The sequence below is a fragment of the Musca domestica genome, unplaced genomic scaffold, assembly GCF_030504385.1.
Source record: "Musca domestica strain aabys unplaced genomic scaffold, Musca_domestica.polishedcontigs.V.1.1 3, whole genome shotgun sequence".
In the NCBI taxonomy this organism is placed as follows: domain Eukaryota; kingdom Metazoa; phylum Arthropoda; class Insecta; order Diptera; family Muscidae; genus Musca; species Musca domestica.
In genome coordinates, this window is record NW_026712299.1 from 15906037 (window position 1) to 15931773 (window position 25737).

At 36.1% G+C, this 25737-nt stretch overlaps 1 protein-coding gene across 6 annotated transcripts in view; it reads left to right on the forward strand.

Moving 5' to 3' along the window:
- Positions 1-25737, forward strand: part of LOC101895958 (dual 3',5'-cyclic-AMP and -GMP phosphodiesterase 11) — a 228749-nt gene that overhangs the window by 38146 nt on the left and 164866 nt on the right. For 4 of the 6 annotated variants that reach the window (XM_059124590.1, XM_020037343.2, XM_020037342.2 and 1 more), the window contains exon 1: positions 23953-24238. Coding sequence is in view for 1 of the 6 variants with exons in the window: in XM_059124592.1 (XP_058980575.1) it covers positions 24229-24238 (10 nt within the window). In the remaining 5 variants the exon portion in view is untranslated. Of the gene's footprint in view, positions 1-7040; positions 7138-19910; positions 20809-23952; positions 24239-25737 lie in introns of those variants that run through there. The other 2 variants (XM_020037344.2, XM_059124591.1) reach the window with 2 other exon arrangements.

The following is a 25737-nucleotide window of genomic DNA, read 5'->3' on the forward strand; positions in this document are numbered from 1 at the left end:
CAATATTTATTATTATTATACCCTCAGCCATGTAGCTAGAGAGGTATATATATAATTTGATACGGCCAAAACGTGCAGTTTCAGGACATTTGGAGTCGATCCGTCCGTCTGTCTGACTGGTTGGTGCGCTCGATAACTACGATTTGATCCAAAGTTGGTACATAGTAATATTATTGTCAAACTTATATCGAGTTCAGAGATGGGCAATATCGGTCCATTTTTATCAGCGCTAGGTCAGGCGCGAAAATGGACAATATCGGTCCACTCCATCAGATACCTGCCCACAAAGGGTCAACATTTTGTAAGTGTCCGATTGTCTTCAAATTACACACATAACAATATTTTTATTAACGCAAAGTCTGGTGTGAAGATGGAATGCATCGGTCAACTCCTCCCCCACAAAAGGTCGAAATTTAAAAAAAAATACATATTCTGCATAGAAAGAGAAACGATAATCCAATTTTGCTCCAACTATGAAAATCCTAATATTTGCGTCAGTTTTAGGTCAGGTGCGAAAATGGACAATATCGGTCTACTCCATTAAGTACAGCCCCCACCCACAAAAGGGTCAAAATTTTGAATAATTACAACTCTAATTAAATGTGATATTACAATCCGATTACCTTAAAATTTCACACATCCTAATATTTTTATAAACTCATGATATGGTGTTAAGATGGAATATATCGGTTCACTCCTTCTGGTACCTCCCACACAAATAGTCGAAATTTTGAATATCCATTAATCTCATAAAACGCGAAATTAACATCCGATTCAATTTACATTTGGCACATCTGAATATTTCCATCAACATAGGATCTGTTATAAAAACGGTAGAGATCGGACCATTCCTTCTGATAAGTCCAATACAAAGGGTCAAAGTTTTGAATAACCAAATATAACGCAAATTAACATCCGATTCCATTCACACTTGGCACATTTCAATATTTCCACGTACACAAGATCTTCTGGTACCTCCCCCACTTAGGGTTCAAGATCTTGAGAAACCAAACGCTCAAAGTAAGAAAATAAGCATTCATCTCTCTTCAAATTTCACAGATACAAACATTTCTGCTAACACCAGATCTGTGACGAGAAAATACTTTCGGAGTCGCTAGGTTGTGTTAATAACAAGAAACTGTTTGTCCTGGCCTGGTATTTAATCAAAAAACTTCTTTTGGTACTTCATTGGTCCAACCAGAATAATTTTCTGTCACAGCCGGTGATTCAACCAGAAGTTGGTGGTGAACGGTGCCGGGATTCAAAGAGATTGACATTCACCGAAAAACGATATTTGTCACTGCCGGTAATACAACGAAGAACTTGTTGGTCCGATTGGTAGTTCACTCAGAATATTTTTTTGTCACTCCCGGTGATTAAATGAAAAACTTTTCTATTAGTCCGCTTGTTTGATGGAAAAAATTGTGCTGGGGCTGCCGATGTTCTCTTTCAACCAAGTGTTTGAATTAAAAATGGCGCGTTTTCTGCATATTGCAATCGATCGGAACATTTGCAATCGAAGATGCCACCTTTCAGAAGAAATAACAAGAATAGATAGCCATTGGGCTATCGACGTATCGCACACAATGTGGCAGCTCGGGTGACATAACACCTTGCCCTAGATTTTTGGAGGCTATGAAAGGAAAAAGTCGTAGGGTATATATAAGACTCAAGCTTAGTGGTGTGTGGTGTGGTGGTATTTGAGGCTAGAGTCTTCACCGTGGACAAATACAGTTTTTTAGCGATCGCACGTTAATTATACCCTCCACCTTGGAAAGCAGGGTATATTAACTTTGTCATTCCGTTTGTTAACATCCTTAAATATTCGTCGTAGACCCCATAAAGTTTATTCATAATCAGCATAAATTTCTAAGTCGATTAATGTCCGTCTGTCTGTACGTCTGTCTTTCTGTCCGTCTGTCTGTCTGTCCGTCTGTCTGTCTGTCCGTCTGTCTGTCTGTCCGTCGTCTGTCTGTCTGTCTGTTGAAATAACGATACAGTCCACATTATTTGACGTAGAGCAATTTGTATTGTGTCTCGGATGGTTGGTATTGAAAATGAGATATATCGGTCCACGTTCTGGTATAGTCCCCAAATAATGGTACCTCCCGATATTCCGTATTTTGATGATTTATGCCACATTTTTTCACGGATTTGTCTGAAAATTGGTATTTTTAGGTCATAACGGGTCCCTGTTCGTGTGGCGAAACATTGTATGCATAGGTCCACGTTTTGATATGGTCCCCATATAACGGTACCTCCCAATATTCGGTATTTTGATGATTTTTGACACATTTTTTCAAGAATTTCTCTGAAAATTGGTAGTTGTAAATCATAATGGGTCCCTGTTAGTGTGGTGAGTCATTGTGATTATAAGTCCACGTTTTGGTATAGCCCCCATATAACGGTACCTCCCGATATTCGGTATTTTAATGATTTATGCCACATTTTTTCACGGATTTGTCATGTATAGGTCGACGATTTCGTATAGCCCCCATATAACGGTACCTCCCGATATTCGGTAATTTGATGATTTTTGCCACATTTTTTCACGGATTTGTCTGAAAATTGGTATTTGTAGGTTGGCGGAACATTACATGTGTATGTCCACGATTTGGTATAGCCCCCATACAACGGTACCTCCCGATATTCGGAATTTTAATGATTTTTGCCACATTTCTTCTAATGTTTCCTTTACCCTAAGGTGGAGGGTATTAAAAGTTTAGCCCGACCGAACTTAATGTTTTTTTACTTGTTTTTAATTTGGTCTGATTCGAAAACGGCGCCATAAGTCGATCTTTAATCACATCGTGTTCACCAAAAATATTTCCCATTTATTGTTCAATTGATTTGTTAATTAAAAACGCGACACAGTTTGTGGGTGGTTGCATTCTATTGCACAATTGAATTGTTCAAACATTTACTGTTAATAGATGTTAAGTGATTGACTGGCGATGGATGCAATAAATTGTCGTATCTTTGAGATACATGTTTGTGAACACACAAAAAGATTCAATGGTAGTTAAATGGCGTCATAAAAGCTGATGAACGACATCGCAATCTAGACGTTTTAAATTTTTAGACAGCCATAATAACGAATTTTTAATGTGGATATGAATTATCTAACAGTGAGTTTGCATGGAATATATTTTCAACTCCAACTAATCAACCAATTAAATTAGAGTTTAGACATGTCTAGGTTACCTTATCTAAGTTATTATGACACTATATCAAGTATCAAGTGTAAATAAGACACGATTTTAATTATAACTTTCATCGACAGAAAACCAATTAAAACTACCCTTAATCGTTTTATTAACCCCCTCCGTTCCCATGCCTTCCACTTAATTGTTTTGACATATTTCAAATATTTCCCCCTACATCCATCTCAGATGTGTTTAGATTAGAAATAATTATTAATTGTGGCGTTACATGGCGCCCAATTGACGTTGCCTGCCTGATCGTGTATAATGACCAGTAGCTGCTGCACCAGGAAAAATGCCATTGTAACTATGAAAATATATAGTTCGATCAAATGTTCTCGTTCGTTCCTTCGTCAGTCCATCGCGATTTTTTCTTGCCGATTTCTTGCTTAAGTGACTGGGTCACGTCAATAGTTTTTTTTTTTCTGTTCTTTCCACGCTTAAGTGCCAGTAGCCGAGAACTTTTGTAATTTGTTAGCGTTAATTGGAATGTTTTTTTTTTTTTTGAATTTTTGTTTTATAAAAATGTTAGGGATTTATAATCTCTCCATTAAGACAATTATCTACAAATTGTTTTTTGCCATGTTGTTTTTTTTTTTTTTTTGCATTTTAAAGTTAATTGCAGTCAAGTGCTGTGACGAACTTTTGTTAAGTAATATTTAATGCATGCAATTGGATAATTTTAAGTCATTAAGATGGAGGAAAAAAGTTCTGAATAGATATCCAATATATTGTTTGATTAGGGAAACGCGTAATGTAGGTAAAATGTCGATTTTGGTATTTGGGTTATAGAAAAGCCTCCAATTTTAATGATTTTTCTTACCATGACGTGTAAAAATTGCACGATATCTGTCGCAGCTATACCAAAAATGGAGGAAGCTTTAACACACTATACTGTACAATATAGGAAATGAGTTAAACATGACAAGCAGCTAAAACAACGGTTCGAACTTTTAATAATCTCCGACATTTTGGAGGAACTTGAAAATTTTCGAAAAAATTCCGTCTAAAAATACAGCTCAAAGTAAAACCGTTATATGGGGCTATACGAAGATGTGGGCCGGCATAAGTAGTTTTTTGTCATCGGCTGCAGTACCCATTAGGAACTATAAATACGCATTGAAACAATAAAAAATGTCGCTAAAATTTTCAAAATACCGAATACCACGGGTACAGTTGTATGGAGGCTATACGATATCGTGATCCTATATAGAGAATTATCTTCCAGGGGGCAAAGAACTCAGAAGAAACTCCTTGTGTGGATTTTCTGACAATTCCATTAAAAAAATTGGCTACAATCATCAAAATACCGAATGTCGTGGGTTACCGTCGTATTGGGGATATACGATATCGTGAGCCAATGTAGACAATTCTCTTCCAGGGGGCACAGCACTCAGAAGGAACTCCCTGTGTAGATTTCGAGACAAATCCATTGAAAAGTGTGGCTAAAATCATGAGATATCGAATATCGGGAGTTACCATTATATGGGGGATTTACCGTATGGTGGACCTATATAGACACTTCTTTTTCAGGGGGTAAAGTAGCCACGAAGAACTCCTTGTGTAGAATTCCAGACAATTCCATTGGAAAATGTGGTTAAAGTCTTCAAAATACCGAATATCGGGGTTGCCGTTATATAAGGGCCATGCGATATCGTGGACCGATATAGTCCATCTTCGAACTTGAATTGCCTGCAGACAAGGCAAGGTTCCTTTCTACCTTTATGCGTTTCGACTCTAGCGTGATTACAACAGACGGACAATACTAAGTCGTCGTAGAATTTTACGCTAGTCAAGAAAATACAGGGTGAGATAAAAACTGCAAAAAAGTCAAAAGCCATAATTTTTACTTTTTTTAAATTTTATTGAATTTAAGAAAAAATAGCCGGAAATAGCATCAACTTTTAGAATAAGTTTAGATTTGTTCGAATTGGTCAATGAAACCGTCACACGCTGCCTGATTGTTGCTCTGCGGTATTTTGGCCCATTCCCAGTGAAGCGCTTGCTTAGGGTGATGGACATTTTGGTATTTTTAGTGCCAACCTTGCTTTTCAAAATACTCCAGACACAATAGTTCAACGGATTGGTATCCCGAGATTTTGGTGGCCATTGTGGGCTTGAAATGAAGCGAGGAACCTCTATTTGTAACCATTCTTAAGTGGTGTGTGCTGAGTGTGATGGTGCTGAGTCCTGTTGCAATGTCCAAGGTCTGCGGCCAAAATGTTTGCGTGGCCAAGGCTTTAATACACCCTCCAGAATATTTTCGCCATAATATTCGGCATTTATCCTGATGCCACGGTCGATTAATACGAGCGGAGAGCTACCATCGGCTGTTATGGTAGCCCACACCATCACCATGGCCGGCGCTTGAGTTCTGGTGGCCAACCGAAGGCGCACATTTTCATCTGACCTCTTTGGCAAGTAAACACGAATGTTTTCTCTCCGCAGAGAACCAAATTCGGCAGTTCACCACTTTCAGCCAAGCGAAGCAACTCTTTAGCTGTTTTGAGTATATTTTCTTTCTGTTGCGGTGTAAGTTCTTGCACTATTTGGAATTTCAATAGCTTTACCCCGAGCTAATTTTTTAATGTTTGTCCTATGGAATATTGCGATATGTTCAGCTCACGAGCCATTTTTCGGCCATTGCGACGCGGGTTTCGATCAAGTTGCTTCTTTACTTTTCGAACCATTTCTGCTGATGTTGCTGTTTTCTTCCGTCCACTTCCTTGATGTCGGCCTACGCTACCAGCATCACGGTAACGAGCGATGGTACGAGACACAAAAGATTTATTCACATTTAAATGCTGGAGTGCTCTAACGATAGCCTCTTGTGGTTTTCCAGGCAAATACAGGGTAGCCTATATTCGACGGACCCATCTGGCAACGCCATAACTTTTGACAAAGATGTCAGTCCAAGCTGATTTTTACCATGAACCAATACACGCCACGCGAGCGCTCTGAAATAGTTGAAATTTACATTCAACAGAAGAAGTCAATTGTGAAAACTCAACGTGCTTTTAAAACATTAAAAAATGTGAGAAGTGCGCCTTCTAAGAACACCATTAAGCGTTTATACGAAAAATTTTCGACTGGTAAGGCTCCAGTGGTAAGCCAGTGTTGAGAGGTCCCCAAGAACATCCCAAAAACGCCGTTCTCAGCAGTTGGGCATGGCTCGGTCCACTTTACAACGGATTATTCGCATTGATTTGCATTTGTTCCCGTACAAAATACAATTGACGCAAAGAATGTTGCCTGCGGACAAGCCTCGTCGATTGGAATGGTCCTAAAGGTCCGTCGAATATGGGCAACCCTATAGAGAAATCACACTATCACACTTGAATTCCATCACGAATGACTTTTTTTTTTCTGGAAAATTCTCACCAAAATGCTTTTGTACGCTTGTAAAAATGAGCTGTCACTAGAATAATTTTAACAGCTGTCGGACGAGTGGCTTAGAAAAAAACAGCAGTCTGAATTTGGTTGCATTTTTTTTTTCATCTAACCCTGTAACTGAGATTTTTTTTTACAAAAATGTTTCAAAATGCAATCCGCATTTCTGGATTCCATAACAAGGTAAATTTTTTTTATAAAATGTAAAAAAAAATAATTTAAATAAATAAAAAGTTTAAAATTTAAAAATTTTTTGACTCAACCATCCGAGGGTTAAATCATCCAATCATTATAGCTTAGTATTTTAAAAATACATTCATTATTTCTGATTTCAGTTTGAAAGAGTCCAACTTTCCCTTTTTGAATTTGGCCTACATTTATTCTATTTTTTTTTTTGCTCTAAAACTAATGCAATCCGACCTAATTAAATAATTTATTTTTTTGCAGATTTTTTTCCCTGTCTACGTTAAATTTTAAAACGTCACACTGGCTTCACCAAATAACACAGCACCGCCAGTGCTTTGGCGTGCGCGTCGTAAAGTGGGTAAGTACTTTCGAAAAAAATAACTAACAAAAAACTAACACTAATCTCATTAATTGGAGGTAATTATATATGAAAATAATAATTACGGTGGTTACTGGGGTGACTGTGCGTGACACCAGACGACGGGTTCACATGAGGTCAACAAATCTGTATTTTTTGTCTAGCTTATTTATAGATCTAAAAAAATGAGTTTAACCTACATATTTTTTAATGAGTCCAAAGTAGATCGATCTGCATATTAAAAGCATGGTTTAGCTCCAATGTGTCCAAACATTTTTAAATAGTTGCCGCTATTCCGCCGTCATTAACCACTTTTAAAACTTGCCACTGTTCAACAAAGGCTTGACCGCTCAATTGCCCTCATCGAAGTTCGTTCTCCCTGCAATAAAAAAAGGAAACACTTCAAATGCCAAAAAAAAAAACACTTTGTCTGCAAAAAATGTGGCAAGAAAATGCCATTAAAAATCTTGAAATTCCAAAGAACATGGATAAAATGCATTCATAGATATTATTGATTGATTTTTTTCCTTTTTCACTGCTTTTGAGGAATACAATAGCCTCATGCTTATTATGATTTCTCTTTCTTTCTCCACCCCCCTTTCCATCCTCTCACACTTCTCAAAGAAAAAAAAGGTTGATGTCCCAATCAAGCGTATAAAGATGGATGACTGCAAAAAGAAAGAAAAACTCAAAAAGAATGGAATCGTAGAATGTAAGTTGATATTTATTTGGTCAAGGCTCTGTGACCGAACGAACGTTCATAATGTTGTTAAGCCATTAGAGAGCGGGGGATGGCCACAATCATTGTCCAGGAGGACTAAACTAAGAAATGTGAAAACCAAACTTGTGTTTGGCGACAATAGTTGTTGAAGGATTTATCATTTGTGCCACGTTCCGTTTTTTTTTTTGCCTTTTGATTCAATTTAAGTATCAAAAGGGAGATTTGTTCGTTGATTGTGGCTGGCGATTTAGGGGAAGAAGTTCCTTTACCTATGTCCTTCGTTTCCAAGCATATGTGGGGAGGATGTTCTTGCGGCCACTTGAGTTTTCTTTAGGCAGGATTAAAGTCCTGATAATCTTCAATGCAGATAGACGACATTCGGATATGCGACACAGAAGTGGATAAATAGATAGAACACTTCCAGATTTTCTATGCAGAGATGAACGATCTCCAGGTCTTCTATGGCAAATAGAAGACCTCAATCTCTTCTATGGTAAATAGAAGACCTCAAACTCTTCTATGGCAAATAGAAGATCTCAAGATCTTCCATGGACAATAGAAGACTTTAGCTTAAGCTCTTCTATGGACAATAGAAGACTTCATCTCAAGCTCTTCTATGGACAATAGAAGACCTTAAGGTCTTCTGTGGACAATAGAAGACATTCAGGTCTTCTATGGACTATATGAGACCTCCAGGTCTTCTATGGACTATATGAGACCTCCAGGTGTTCTATGGGCTATATATAGACCCCCAGGTCATCTGTAGCTCTTCTATTGATAATATTGTCCATAGAAGAGTTTGAGGTCTTCCATTGTCCATACAAGAGCAGGAGGTCTACTATTGTCCATAGAAGAGCTTAAGGCCTTCTATTATCCATAGAAGGACAATAGAAGACCTCCTGCTCTTCTATGGCGAATAGAAGACCTCTAGCTCTTCTATGGCGAATAGAAGACCTCAAGCTCTTCCATGGACAATAGAAGACCCCAAGCTCTTCTATGGAGCATAGAAGTCCTCCTGCTCTTCTATGGAGCGTAGAAGTCCTCCTGCTCTTTTATGGAGCATAGAAGTCCTCCTGCTCTTCTATGGAGCATAGAAGTCCTCCTGCTCTTCTATGGAGCATAGAAGACCTCCCGCTCTTCTATGGAGCATAGAATACCACCTGCTCTTCTATGGAGCATTGAAGACCTCCTGCTCTTCTATGGAGCATAGAAGACCTCCTGCTCTTCTAGATATTGTAGAAGACATCCTGCTCTACTATGGCCAATAGAAGAACTCGTGCTCTTCTTTTCTTTCCTTTTCTCCAAATCATTCTCCTATATTTGCTGCCGGTCCCGATCCCGATAACAACAACAGCAAAAATCACATACTAAAAAGGACATAAACCAATTTTCGTTATTTAATACATGTCAGAAACGTCACCAACACGAGCGAGCTAGCGAGCCTAACATTAGCTGCTAAAGCACCACCACAACAACAAAAAAACGCGCATCAAACAAAGCTCTGGATGGCATGAAAAACAAAAATAGGAAATTCCCAACCACTTTGCCTAGACTTCGTTTGCTAAGCATTGAAAAGTATTCTTCTTCGGTTCCAACACTTTGCCTGCCAGTAGCCATATTTTTAAACGAATGTTTTTTTGCGGCCATGGCAGTGGTGTTTGGGTGGTAGGAGCCTCTGACTTGGAGTCATATGTATGCATAGCCCAGCTGCGAATTGAAAATGAAACATGGCACAGCGTAACAAGTTGGAGGAGCGTGGAAAGAACACTTGAAACCAATTAATTATGCACATGTTAGCGATTCGCTGGCAATGTTGTAGGACACACTCCCAACATTTTTTCTGTTGTTGGCATAGAATTTATTATTTTCTATTTTCTTTGGGTCCTTTGCAAACACAGCAACAACAACAACGCCAATGGAGATTGTTGGGGAAAAAAAGGTTTTCTTTAGCAAAAGATTGGAAAACGAAATTTTATGTTTTGCTAATTTATTTAAATCTCTTTGGGAGGAAAATGTTTTTCTTGTTCGGCAGGGGGAACTTTTAAAAGTTTAGCTTTGGCAACATTACACGAGCTTGTGATTTTGTTGCTCGTTTAGGCGAATATATGAAAGGTAGTCCTTAAGGATGGTAATAATTGATTTTCTGTAATCATTAACTTTATTATTTTTTATTAAAATTCATTAATTAATTAAAATAAATGTGTGCCTGTCATTAGAACATTAAATTTAATTTGCATCGGGTGACTCTAAAATATTTTAAAAGGCTATAAATAAATTTTTATTGATTGAAAATTTGGATAATGCCCTCAAAATACCTAAAATCTGAAGTACCAAATTACGGAGAAGGTCTTCTGGAAGAAGGCCAGAAGATCAAAAAAGTCTTCTCCTAGCACACCAGAAGGCCAGAAGGTCTATCATAAAAGAATCATAGAAGACCAGAATAAGGTCTTCTTATAGACGACCAGAAGGTCTTCTCAGAAAAGACCAGAAGGACTTCTTATAGAAGACCAGAAGGTCGGTCTTCTCAGAAAAGACCAGAAGGTCGGTCTTCTCATAGAAGACCAGAAGGTCGGTCTTCTCATAGAAGACCAGAAGGTCGGTCTTCTCATAGAAGACCAGAAGGTCGGTCTTCTCATAGAAGACCAGAAGGTCGGTCTTCTCATAGAAGACCAGAAGGTCGGTCTTCTCATAGAAGACCAGAAGGTCGGTCTTCTCATAGAAGACCAGAAGGTCGGTCTTCTCATAGAAGACCAGAAGGTCGGTCTTCTCATAGAAGACCAAAAGGTCGGTCTTCTCATAGAAGACCAGAAGGTCGGTCTTCTCAGAGAAAACCAGAAGGTCCGTCTTCTCATAGAAGATCAGAAGCAGACTATTTTTTTTTTCTCATAGAGAGATCTTTTCATGGAGACCAGAAACCCATTAGATCTTTTAAAAGGAATGCCGTCATTGAAATATTCCCTTTATTTATTAAAAACCAATCCCTTCCGCCAATAAACATTGATTAACTCTATTTCGTATCATTTTCTGCCACTCCTCCCAAATTTATTCATGTTTTTCTTTTGTTTTGTTTACATTCGCTAATATTTCCGTTTCCTGGTTCCATTGACAGCTTTCGCAACGCATTTGTATTTACGGATTCGTTTAACGGTAAAAATTGAACAAAAACCAATTTATCATTGCCATGTCAAAACATTGGCCTCCAACGAACTGGGGGCTCTCTCTTGAGTTTAAGCTTTTGGAATGGAGAGTTTAAAAAGCTCACTTCTGAAATATTTATCTTATGAACATTTTTCTACTCATTCGAAATTCATCTCGCTCTTTTGACTAAATTATAATTGGCTCTCTCTCCCGCTCAGTTGGTTGACTATCAAATGCCGGCAACAAAGACAGAAACGTCATTTTATTCTCCGTGCCTCTGTTTGTGTTATTTGTCGGTGAGAGAGATTGAGTTCTTTTCTCTGTGTATGTGTGTCTGTCTGTTTGTCTGCTGGGTATTTAGGTATTTTTCTTTGGTAGATAATTTTTCGACAAAACCGCAAATACGCCGCCGTTGTACGGAAGCCATTTGCGCCAACTGTTGTTGGCGGCGACGATGGTTTGTTGGGGGCAATTCCTTTTCAATTTTCTTTTTGTTGTATTCGTCTGTTCGTGGCTGTCTTGTTCTCACTTTTGTTGCTTTCGTCTTCACTGCTGCTGCTGCTGCGGCTGTAAAGCTGTTGCTCCTCATTGTTGTTTATGCTGCTGATGTTGTTGTTGTTTCTGTTGCGGTTTCCATTCTTGTCGTCTTTGTGGTCTTCGTCGGGGTTTTTGTGTTGCAAACGTGACTACAGGTTGATTAACGGCATTGTGTTCAGACGGTTTTGTGTTGGCTAACTGCTGCGGCTGCCGGGTTTTGGCTGTTTGCGGGAAATGGCAACCGTAGAACAGCACATTTAATGCAAAACAAACAGAAAACAAAAGAAAAACGAATCTGAAACTCAAATAAATAAATATATGCTTGTACATATGTATGCATTTAGGTACGCTCATACATACATACGACGGGTGTCCCATACACTTGGTGTAGGTATGGGAATCGATGTCTGATAGTTGTCAATTTTGATGACCTACACGGTGGAAAGGGAGTATTGTGAATTTGTCATTTAATTTGAAACAACTCAAAATATTTGACTGAAACCACGGGGTGCTCAGTAAAATACTTATTACAAATCGGATTGCCAACCCATTGTTTTATACCGGATTTGTCGGCCGTGACAAGTAGTGACTTTCTGATCACGAAAAAATCGAAAAATTATGCCTTGTCAAAATAATGGGCTTGTCAGCCGATTTTAAGTGAGTATTTTTTGCTGGAATGTGTAGTCTAGAACATATTCTTACCACTATTCGACGTGTTTTGCGGCATATCTGGTGTGGACGTTGGCTTACACTGACTGTTCTTTGGAAAGTAGTATTTACTTCGATTATATTATTTACGATAATTTTCTGATCTGTAGGTTAGCCAGCAAAAGTGGCATCGGCTGAATTTTTGTAGATATTTTGAAAATAGTAAAGAACCACAACACCAGAATACTTTCTGGCTGTCATTAAAATAAAGAAAATTCTCGAAAAATCTGATCATGAAGTCGATTACAAAACTTCGATTTTTAAGGCAAGCAAAATCGGACTCGACCTCCTGCTATTCCATTGCTACGTAAAACCAAGACATTCAAACCTCATAAAACATATATATTCTCCATCAGCATAATATTCTTTGTCGACCTTGGTTAGCATACAGGGTGAGATGAAACAACTGCAACCAATTTCAGACTGCTGTCATTTCTAAGCCACTCGTCCGACAGCTGTTAAAATCATTCCAGTGATAGCCCTGTATATTGTTTGCAAGCATACAAAAGCATTTTGGTGTGAATTTTCCAGAAAAAAAGTTATTCGTGATGGAATTCAAGCGTGATAGTATGATTTCTTTATATTTGGCTGGAAAACCACAAGTGGCTACCGTTAGAGCACTTCAGCATTTAAATGTGAATAAATCTTTTGTGTCTCATACCATCGCTCGTTACCGTGATACTGGTAGCGTAGCCCGACGTCAAGGAAGTGGACGGAAGAAAACAGCAACATCAGCAGAAATGGTTCGAAAAGTAAAGAAGCGACTTGATTGAAACACCAGTCGCAGTGGCCGAAAAATGGCTTGTAAGCTGGACATATTGCAATATTCCATTCGGCAAATGTTGAAAAATCAGCTCGGGGTTGAGCTTTTGAAATTCCAAAAAGTGCAAGATCTTACACCGCAACAGAAAGAAAATAGACTCAAAAGAGCGAAAGAGTTGCTTCGCTTGGCCGGAAGTGTCGATTTGCCGAATTTGGTTTTCTCCGGTGAAAAAACATTCGTTGTTCAGCAGTTGGTAAACAAAAAAAATTATCGTGTCTTCTTGCCAAAGAGGTCAGCTGAAAATGTACACCTTCGGTTGGCCACCAGAACTCAAGCACCGGCCATGGTTACGGTGTGGGCTACCATAACTGCCCATGATCGCTATTCGCTCGTATTAATCGACGGTGGAATGAGAATAAATACCGAATATTATCACGAACATATTCTGGAGGGCGTATTAAAGCCTTAGGGACGCAAACATGTTGGCCACAGACCTTGGATATTCCAACAGGACTCAGCACCATCGCTCTCAGCACGCGTCACCCTAGATTGTTTACAAAATGAGGTTCCTCGCTTCTTTTCCAGCTCACAATGACCACCAAAATCTCCGGATACAAATCCAGCGCACAATGACCACCAAAATCTCCGGATACCAATCCGTTGGACTATTGTGTCTGGAGTATTTTGAAAAGCAAGGTTGGTTACAAAATGAGGTTCTTCGCTTCATATCCAGCGCACAGTGGCCACCAAAATCTCCGAATACCAATCCGTTAGAATATTGTGTCTGGAGTATTATGGAAAGCAAGGTTGGCAGTAAAAAATACTGTGTCGATCACCTCAAGCAAGCGCTTCGCCGGGAATAGGCCAAAATACCGCAGAGCAACATTATGGCCGTTTGAAGGCCATAATTCGTACCAAAGGTGACCAATTCGAACTAAAATAATTCTGAAATTGGATGCTATTTCCGACATTTTTTGCTTTTGTTCAACTAAATTTAAAAAAAATGTAAAAATTATGGCGTTTGACTTTGCTGCAGTTTTTTATCTCAAATTGTATACCCTCTTTAGCCATATGGCTGAGGTTAGAAAAACAGTGGTGTCCCTTGAAAATATTCTTAAAAATCCGGGTTTTTAGCTCTCGTAGAAAAGGACCATAAAAAATCCTTACAAATACAGGGTTTATGGCTTAGCTGACCTAAAAAGTCCTATAAAATCCACATATATAACTCTGAGAATCCATCAGAAAATTCCATAAACAAATCTAAGTTTGTGCTGTAAAATGAATTGTTTAAATATCCTAGTTTGTAGCTTTGTCCATCCACAAGAAAGCATCTTGAAATCCCACTTTGGCAAAGTGGATTTTAAAAACATTTTTCCAACAACCAATACAACCATAAAAGTTTATTGCTGCGATGATCTTCTGGAAATTTCTTTAAAAGCCACAACTGCAGCTATAATGATACTTTCAAATTTTTCGAATCGAAGTTTTGTAGCTCTAATAGTCCTCAAGAATATTTTTTTAGAAAATAACACGTTTAGAGAAAATCTTTAAAAATTTAAAACATGCTGGCCCTCCAAAAAATATTTCTGTTCTCATCCTTTGAAAGATAAATCTTTAAGGTTCAAATTCAGGTTCATATCTCTGCCATTCCTTCAGAAAGAAAAAAAGAAACTATCAGTAGCGACATCGTTAGTCATACTGGACTATCAGCTTGTATCTATATTTATGAATGCATTTGTCGGTTATATCTGTTTCGTGGCAGTGGCGGAATCAACTTTGCCGAGTTCATTACTTGAAGTCATTCGCATTGTGGCGGCGACGATATTCACCCATACTGCTCACGATGTTGTTGTTGCTGTTGCTTTTGTGGTGTCTCGTTTGTTTTGTTTCGCTTTTCTGTGCAAATCCCACTGCATTAGCCAAGTCAGTCAGCCAGCCAATAGGCCAGACAGACATACAGCCAACAACTACCAGCCAAAACAGTCCGAGATGTAACAGCTGTTTATATTTCAAGCGGTTATTTATTTGTTTGTTGTCTTGTATCAATTTCGGTGTTTCATGTTTCCTCTACGTGGCTTCCTTTGGTATTTAGGATTTTTGTTGGGTTGCTGCTTTTATTGGACCTTTGCTTCGGCGTTCTTTTTTTTTTTTTTTGGGTTTTGCAACACGCAGTGTAATTTAAGTGCAGCTACAAAGGAAATTTTTTTGTTCATTTTTTTTGAAAAAGAAGCAAAGATATTTGGTCATGTGAAGAAGATTCAAGTGGAAAATTTTCAAATTTTGTGTTTTGGAAGTTTGCACAAAGGCATTTTGGCGAAGAGTGAGTAATGTTAGGAGTTTTGTATTTTTATACCCTACACCACAAGGTGGTCAGGGTATTATGTCTTTGTGCATTTGTTTGTAACAGGCAAAAAGAAACGAGATAGACCCATAGTTCCTTTTGATGATCTACATAGAATCACATTCTGAGTCGATTTATGCATGTCCGTCCGTCCGTCTGTCCACGTATTCTTGTAAACAAAATGCAGGTCGCATTTATTATCCGATTGAGATGAAATTTTCCAAACAACATTTGTTTGGCCCAAGGACGAACCCTATTGAAATTGGAGATAATCGGTCAAAATTTAGATATAGCTCCCATATATATCGTCGTCCGATTTGGCTTTTTTTGTGCACCAAACGTGTAATATTAGCCCGAATAGTATGGAATTTTGCACATACAAGCAAATTAGTCCTGAAAATAAGTATGCCAAATTTGATCGAAATCGGTATAGCTATAGCTTCCATATATATTGTTCATCCGATTTGTCATTTTTGTCCTTCGCAGCCATAACATGCACTCTGTAACAACAATAATTGGGGAAATATATCAAATGCATCTCAGAAATATCTTTGCCAAATTTTATCGAGATCGGTTCAGATTTGGATATAGCTCCCATATATAACTTCGTCCGATTTACCTTTTATTGTTCACCAAATGTCTAATACTTGCCCAAATGAGATGGAATTTGGCACATGCGGCCGAATTGAGTCTAGAAGGTAATATAATTTGGTGAAGATCGGTTCAGATATAGCTATAGCTCCCATATATATTGTTCATCCGATTTGTTGTATTTGTTACCCACAGCCGTAATATGCACTCCGTAACAACGATATTCACGGTAATATATCAAATACAGCTCAGAAATATCTTTGCCAAATTCTATCGAGATCGGTTCAGATTTGGATATAGCTCCCATATATATCTTTACCTGATTTCGGCATATTTAGTCCTTTGAACTTTAAATTATAATTATAATCATAGCGTGTATGATTGAATTCTCCCATAAAAACTTTTAATTGTTATGCGGAACTCTACTAAATTAGCAAAGTGGTGTAGGGTATCATAAAGTCGGCCCCGCCCGACTTTAGGACTTTCTTTACTGGTTTTGATTCACATATATGTCAGTTGAAGGAGGGATTTCGATTATTAAGAAACGGAAGTCGTCAGCATTGCTGAATAAATTCCATACTGACTTACGCAAGCTTTATAATATTTCCCCTCAAGAAAAGTAGGAAAAAAGATGGTCATGAGGTTGTAGTTCCTCTAAACTTTAAAAATTACCAAAAAAAATTAATTTAAATGGAAAAAAAATTACTTAAAACTCATATTCTACCAAAAAAAAAAAAAAAAAAATGTATAATCTGTTCTATAATATATGAAATTAAAAATATTTCCTTCAAATTTTTTTTCATTAGACATTACCTTCTTAAATAAATGTTTCAATTTCACATTTTCATAGAACGAGACTTGAGATCAAAGAATCAGGGACGTAATTTGAACCCATATCACGTTTTAAGGGTGATTTGTCCTGAAGATGAAAAATAAATTAAAAAAAAATATGATTTCTTTGAAATAAAGATAATTTCAAAGGAAATCATCAATTTTTTTTATATTTTCTTCTTCAGGAAAAAAAATAAAAGTGGCATTTTTTCCATATTCCATACATATTTCGTAGTCTGTTCAATTTCATTTACCTGGTGCATCTAACAATAGAATACCCTACAATCTCACAAAATTATGAAAAAAGAGAAGAAACCAAACAACTACAACAAAAATGTAAACACTTGTGCACGTGTGTGTGTGTATACATTTTGGGGCCAAAATTGACCCCAAACCGAAACTCAGAGCGAATTCATCTATGAATCAACATTGAGTGTAATTAAATGAGTGGAATTGAGCGAGTCATTGCTCTCTGACGTACATACCCCCAAAAGAACAGTGGTGTGAACTGTGTTATCTAAAAACCAGTAAAGAAAGTCTTAAAGTCGGGCGGGGCCGACTTTATGATACCCTACACCACTTTGCTAATTTAATTTTGCTGCGCAAACAATTAAAAGTTTTTATGGCATTATAATTATAATTTAATGTTCAAAGGACTAAATATGCCGAAGCATTTGTATCTTTTAAATTCTGACTTGTATTGCCCATTTGGTGCACAGTTATTTTGAAATCGGATAAAAATATATATGGGAGCTATATCCAAAATTTCGATAAAATTTGGCAAATATATTTCTGAGCTGTATTTGATATATTTCCCTGAATATCGTTGTTACGGAGTGTATATTACGGCTGTGGATAACAAATATGACAAATCGGATGAACAGTATATATGAGAGCTATAGCTATATCTGAACCGATCTTCACCAAATTTGACATACTAGCTTCAAGACTCAATTCAATCATAAGTGCCAAATTTCATCCAATTTGGGCAAATATTAGACGTTTGGTGCACAATCAAAGGTAAATCGGACGAAGTTATATATGGGAGCTATATCCAAATCTGAACCAATCTCGATAAAATTTAGCAAATGTATTTCTAAGCTGTATTTGATATATTTCCCCAAATATTGTTGTTACAGAGTGCATATTACGGCTGCGGAGGGCAAAAATAACAAATCGGATGTACAATATATATGGGAGCTATAGCTATATCTGAACCGATTTCGATAAAATTTGGCATACTTATTTTCAGGTCCAATCTGATCGTATGTGCAAAATTCCATACTTTTCGGACTGATATTTCACGTTTGGTGCACAATAAAAGGCAAATCGGACGAAGATATATATGGGAGCTATATCTAAATTTCGACCGATTATCTCCAATTTCAATAGGGTTCTTCCTTGGGCCAAACAAATGATTTGTGCAAAATTTCATCTGGATAGGGCAATAAATGCGAACTGTACTTTGTTTACAAAAATACATGGACAGACGGACGGACGGACGGACATGCATAAATCGACTCAGAATATGATTCTATGCAGATCATCAAAAGGAACTATGGGTCTATCTCGTTTCCTTTTGCATGTTACAAACAAATGCACAAAGACATAATACCCTGACCACCTTGTGGTATAGGGTATAAATAGTCCTAATAGTACTCCAAGCAATATACTGCAAAATCTCTTTTCTTGATTTGAACAAATTTCAGAAATATTCATAAAAATCCGCGATGGAGTTCTGAAGTTAAAAATTATTAATCGGTTTTGGCCTCAGCAAATGTTTGAAAGGCATCCCTAGACTAACTCTAAATGTCCTGAAACGGATTTGGTCCAAAAGGACCAAGGGTCGAACGCAGTTATTTTGATGAGACACGTTTTGGTCGTATCCAATTGATGTGTAGCCCACGTAGGCATATGGCTGAGGGTATAAAAAAAAATTCTTAAAATTCCTCTTTTATAGCTGCCATGATACTTGAGAAAATTTTTGAAAAAAAAAATTGGCGACCCTTGGAAGCAATCTATATTTATAGTTGTGATGACCACTGAGAACAAAAAAATGGAGGCTGTGTTGATCCCTGAGAAATTTTATAAAAATTTAAAAAAAATCATGGGGCTGTGATATAACACAAAAAAAAAATTAAATCCTGAAAACATCCTTAAAAAATCATTCAATACTACTAAAATACGCTTTTTTGGACGGTGAAAAATTGTTATTATTTTATTTATTTATTTTTTTATTTTTTTAATCCAAGAAAAACACTAATTTCTGCAAATGTTCACGTTTATAGTTGTGATGCAAAAACCTGTAAAAAGCCATTAGAGTTCCTTAGATACAAATTAAAAATCTCTTAGGGTATAAAAAAATTCTTAAAATTCCACTTTTGTAGCTGTGATGATCCTTGAGAAAATTTTTGGAAAAACAAAAAAACATTGGCTACCCTTGAAAGCAATCTATATTTATAGCTGTGATGACCACTGAGAACAAAAAAAAATATTGGAGGCTGTGATGATCCCTGAGAAATTTTATAAAAATTAAAGAAAATCATGGGGGCTGTGATATAACAAGAAAAAAAATTTTAAATCATGAAAACATCCTTAAAAGAATCATTCAATACTACAAAAATACGCTTTTTTGGAGGGTCAAAAATTATTATTATTTTATTTATTTATTATTATTATTATTATTTTATTTTTTTTTTTGAAAAATCCAAGAAAAACCCTCATTTCTGCAAATGTTCACGTTTATAGTTCTGATGTAAAAACCTGTAAAAAACCATTGGAGTTCCTTAGAAAAAAATTAAAAATCTTTAAAAAAAATCTATATTTTTGTCTGCGGTTTGCCATAAGAAAATGTATAAAATGAGTCCTTAAAAAACAAGTTTATAAAAAAAATCGTAAAAAAAATGTTCTCAAAAATCAACTTTGCTACATTTCGCTTGTAGATTTTGTAAGAAAAATTGAAAAAGTATTTGTTAATTACTTTGGTTTCCGTTAGAAAATTCGTTAAAAATCACCGGTGGCCCTTGACAAAAACTCTTCAAATTCATAGATGTTGAATTCAAATAAATAAAGTCAAAAAATTAAAAATTATTTTGTTGAGTCCATTGTATTTTACTATTATTTTATTATGAATAACCCATCAGTTTTTTTATTTTTCGTTCATTTGTGTCATTCACACATTTCCAACCCTGAGAGCCCCCAACTGGGTAGTATCTTTAAGTTCTCTCTGTTTATCTGCTGTGTTGGCGAATGGAGCAACACATGACAATATTTTCTCTCCTCTCGTATTCGCTCTTCGCTGTATCTTTTAGAACTCAAAACAAATGCCCCCAATAGATAGATAATTTCGCCGTAGAATTTCAAGTAGAAAAGAAATAACGTAAAAGAAGATGAGAATGAAATGGAAAGAAAGCAAGGCAAAATACAAAAAAAAAAGCAGAAAAAAAAACAAACAAATCAAAAGAACGAAAGAAAACGATGAAGAAAAAAAAAACACTTTTCGCAAATGCACTATTATCCGCATGTGTTGGGTGCTCCTATTTTCAGTATCGCTGAGATCTTCGTAGAGTACGGTCGTGTGCTGACTTGGGAAATCTAAAGTGAAAACGCGACACGAAATTGAAAAGAAATAAATTAAAAAGCCAAAACAAAACGAGAATTTCACCCAAAAAATACAAGAAGAGAAATTACAATAAATAATAATAAAAAAAGAATAAAATAACCTATCAACCAAATTGGAATCACAAGCGAATTAAACAAAAAAGAAAATAATTTTTCAATTTTGAAATAAAAAATAAGAAAACGAGAAGAGAAAAATAAAGTAAAATAAATTGAAAACGAAATAAAAATTTGTTCTTATCAACTGTGAAATAAAACCATGTAAATACAATTTGCGCGTGTGATTTTGAAATTTGTCCGTATCGTCGTCGTCGTCGTCGTAGTCCCCCATCGTCATATGCAGTTGGTGTAAAAAAAAAATTTAAACAAATAAAAAATCATAATAAAATAAAATGCAATTTGAAATAAATTACCATAAAAAATGTAAATAAAATTTTTGAATTTTATAGTGTGCAGATAAGATAAATGTATTATTTAATTTATATATAAAAAAGAAATAAATGAAGTAGTCAAGTTAAAGGAAATATCAACATAGAATAAAATTCATATATATGTATATATAGTGGCTATATGCAAAAATATGTATATAAACAAATATTAAAAAAATATAAAATTTTAAAATAAAAGGAAATTAAATATGTTCAGATGTTTTAAAAACTTAACCAAAGCATAAAATATTATATTAAAAAATACAGAAAGCCGTTGAAATAGTAAATAAATGTCTTAAATTGTAAGAAAAAATCTTTTAAATGTCGAAATGCTATACCCTACACCACTACATTTACACAACACCTGTTTGCCACACCAAATATCAAATAATAGCCACATTGGACAAATAGTGCTGCAGCTTCTTAAAAAATAAAAAAAGCAAATAATGGGCCATTCAGAAAGATTTTCTCAAAAGAAAAATTCGGTTTCAATAAATTTGTAAATGTTCCTTGAAATTTCTAACTAATATAGATAGAAGCTACCGACGAAGCAATGGGACGATTCGAGGGTCTCTACAATTTTAGACATTTTTTTTCCAAAAATCCCATTTTTTCTGTTGGCACATTACTAGTCCCGAAAATGGGTTCGAATGGCATGTCTGGTCAAGTCGGCGGTAGGAACGGTGGAAAAAGTTTTTATGAGACATATCAATACTTATTTCTCCGATGTGGGAAAAATTTACCTCTGGTGAAAATTTCGAAGTCGACAATACAAAATATAATTACGGGGAGAATCAAGCGGATAATGAAATTTGAGCTTAAAGTAGAAGACACGTGTATCGGTGTTTTTAAATTTCACATCGCAAAGTGTTCTAAATCGAGGCGGCAAGTTTCGGTCTCTTTCACCTTTTTTTGGATATTTTTGGATTAAGATTCCTTGGTATCCCCTGTCATTAGATATATAGCGTCCTCGACAATATAAATGATAACACCGTGAGGATTATTTTTGCCGAATATTTTATCCCTCAATCGGCTCGATTAAATGGGTCTTTTTGGCCCTTTTGCAAAATATGGTTAAAAACTCCATTTAAGCGGGATCGAAGCAAGTCAAAACAGTCGACAAAATTATTTGTCATAAAATTCTACTCTAGGTCCCAGAAGACATTAGAACTCTAAATCTTACCTAAACGCCAGAAATGCATATCCATTAAAAACTCATTTTCGATGTAATGCCCTATTTCATGTGAGTTTATGCAAAATTTTACTACAAAAAATTATTTTAGAAAGATGATGTCAAAGACAAATATATTCTTCACAAAATTTCACTATAAGTCACCATAGGAAAGAAATCTATATTTATACCCTCAGCCTCATCGAAATAACGGTTTAAAAACCCAGGTCTCTTTGGACCAAATCCGTTTCAGAACATTTGGAGTCGACCTAGCGATGCCCGTCCGTTTGTCTGCCTGTCTGTCCAAACTTGGTACATCGTAATATTATTACCCAACTTAGATCCATGGGGCAGTATCGGTCTTTTAATACCTCCCCCCAGAAGTCGATATTTTCAAAAATAATAATAATCCGATTTCGGCCCCAACTATGCAAATCCTAATATTTTCATGAGTGTAAGATCAGATGCGAAAACGGACAATATCGGTCCACTCCATCAAGTACCTCCCCCACAAAGGGTCAACATTTTGAATAATTATAATTCTTATAAAATGCGAAATAAGAGTCCGATTGTCTTCAAATTTCACATATCACAATATTTTTGTGCGTACAAGATCTGGTGTGAAGATGGGATATATCGGTGAATCCCTTCTGGTACCTTCCCCACAAAGGGTCAAAGTATTGAATAACCAAAACGATCATGAAACGCGAAATTACCATCCGATTCCATTCAGACTTGGTACATCTCAATAGAGCCATCAATACAAGATCTGTTATAAAGATGGTTGAGATCGGACCATTTCTTCTGGTACCTCCCCCAAATACGGTTCAAGATTAAAAAAAAAAAAAAAAAAAAAACGCTCAAAGAAAGCGAAATAAGCATCCGGTTCTCTTCATATTTCATATATCCCATTACTTCTACCAACACAGTATCTGCTGTGAATATGGGATATCTCGACTCACCACCGCTGTGAAGATGGGATATCTCGACTCACCACCGCTGTGAAAATGGGATATCTCGACCACCGCGTTCTATGAGCTTCATGAGGTACCACAAGGTGTACCTCCCCCACAAAGGGTCAACATTTTGAATATCCATGAAGCTCATAAAACGCGAGATTAAGATCTTATTCCATTCAGACTTGGTACATCTCAATGTTTCCATAAACACAAGATTTGTTATAAATATGGTCTAGATCTTCTGGTACCTCCCCACGTCGGGTTTAAGATTTTGAAAAACAAAACTCTTAAAGAAAGCAAAATAAGCATCCAACTCTCTTCAAAATTCACACATACAAACACAAGATCTGTTATGAAGATGATATCTATCTACGAACCCCTTCTGGCACCTCAGCCACAAAGGGTCACAGTTTTCAAACTTTGAAACTTTCGAAACAAGTCAGTGATTCCTTACAACTTGCTATATCTAAAAATATTTCTCTCAACCAGGAACCTGAGATGAATACGGACTTTATGATTTCGCATAAACTTGGATATAAATGATCGATTTCCATACCAATATTTTTTATCTGTATTAGCATGAAAATGGAATACTTCGGTCGTCTATATCTGGTAACTCACGAAAATTTCTAAAAAAAATCATCACATCTCTCATATAAAATTTTGGAAGTAGTCGATATAGTCCAAACCTGGCACGTCACAATATTTATATCATATTTATTTAGGTCCGACACGAAAGGAACAAAATTGACCCATTCCTTCGGAACTTACACCATAGGAGGGCCAAACATTTAAATAATCATAACAGAAATCAATATATATTTAAATAATCAAACATTGGCTGAGGGCATACATCTGCTGGAAAAACCGTCTGCTACTTTTTAACTTCTTTTTCAAATATTTAGGCATATTGTTGTGAGATGTAGTAGTGTATGGTATTAAGCTTTATATGAAAAAATATAAACATATAAAATTTATTTTTTTACAAAATAAAAAAACAAATCAATAGTTGGAAAATTTTCAAATATGACAGAGATAAATTAAATTAGTAATGAATTACAAAAAATATATATACAAATAAATATCCGTGTTATATCTCCAACAATCACATGAAAACAAAATACGTATATCTGACAAATAGCAAATAATATATCATCGATAAAGGAAGTCCTCAATTACAGTGTCTCCCTCTCTCTCTCTCGCTCACGTGTAAAATGTGTGGTATTTTTTCGCCTCAACTGTTTTACGTAGTTGCAGTAAAAGACCCGTTATCAGCATTATCAATATGATATTTGGTAGGTGTTCTCCAAACACGACAATGACTAAGAAATACAACAATAACAACAATAACGTGGAATCAAAATAAAAAAAGTTAATAATTAAATTCGTGAATGCAAAAAGACGATAAGCAACTTTATCATTTTAAGTACGAGACCTTATATTGTGAATCAGAAAGGAAAAATATTGGAAAATACGAATTGTGTCAATTGGTTTACGAGGAATTGACTTAGAATGCTTTTTTTTCGCAAGAAATTTTTAAGGGTTGTCAATTTATAAGTTTTTTAATTCCATAAATGTAGTTTTTTTGGATTTTTTAATAACCTCAGCCATATAGCAAGAGAGGGTATATATCATTTGGTACTGCCGAAATGAGCGTCATCGAAAACAAGTTTTTAGACCCTAGGTCCCTTTGTACTTTGGAAATCCGTTTCAGGACATTTGGAGTCGATTTAGAGATGTCCGTCGGTCCGTCTGTCTGGCTGGCTGGTGCGAACGATAACTCTCGAAGGGAGTACCCAAACTTGGTACATCGTAATATTATTGTCAAATTTGGTTTGAGTTTGAAGATGGGCAAAATCGGTTCAATCCTCCTCCACAAAAGATCGAAATTAAAATATATATATATATATTGCACAGAATGAGACATGATTATCCGATTTTGCTCTAATTTTGCAAATCATAATGTTTGTGTCAGTGTCAGGTCAAATGCTAAAATGGACAATATTGGTCCACTCCATCAAGTACCTCCCCCTCAAGGGGTCAAAATTTTGAATAATTATAACTCTTATAAAATGTGATGTTATGTGATATCACAATATTTTTATTAGCCCAAGATCTGGTGTGAAGAAAGGATATATCGGTCCACTTCTTCTGGTCTAAAATTTTGAATATCCATGAAGCTCATAAAACGCGAAATTAACATTCGATTCTATTCAGACTTGGTATATATCAATATTTCCATCAACACCAGATCTGTTATAAAGATTGTAGAGATCGGACCATTCCTTCTGGTATCTCCCTCACAAATGGTCAAAAAATGGAATATCCAAGAAGCACATAAAACGCAGAATTACCATCCGATTCCAGATTCGTCACATTGCAATATTTCTATCAACAAAAGATCTGTGATAAAAATGGTAGAGATCGGAGTATTTCTTGTAGTTAAATTAACATCCGATTATTTTCAAATTGCACGCATCCCAATATTTCTACTTAAGAATGATCTGCTGCGAAGATGACCACTCCTTCTTGTACCTCCCCCACAAGGGGTCAACATTTTGAATAATTATGACTTTTATAAATTTTGAACTAAGAGTCCGATTGCGCTAAAATTTCACATATCCCAATATTGTTGTTAGCAAAAGATCTGGTGTGAAGATGGGATATATCGGACAACTACTTCTTGTACCTCCCCCACAAAGGGTGAACATTTGAATAATTATGACTTTTATAGAAATTGAACTAAGAACAATATATGTACTAACACAACGTTTGGTATGAAAAACGGATTGAA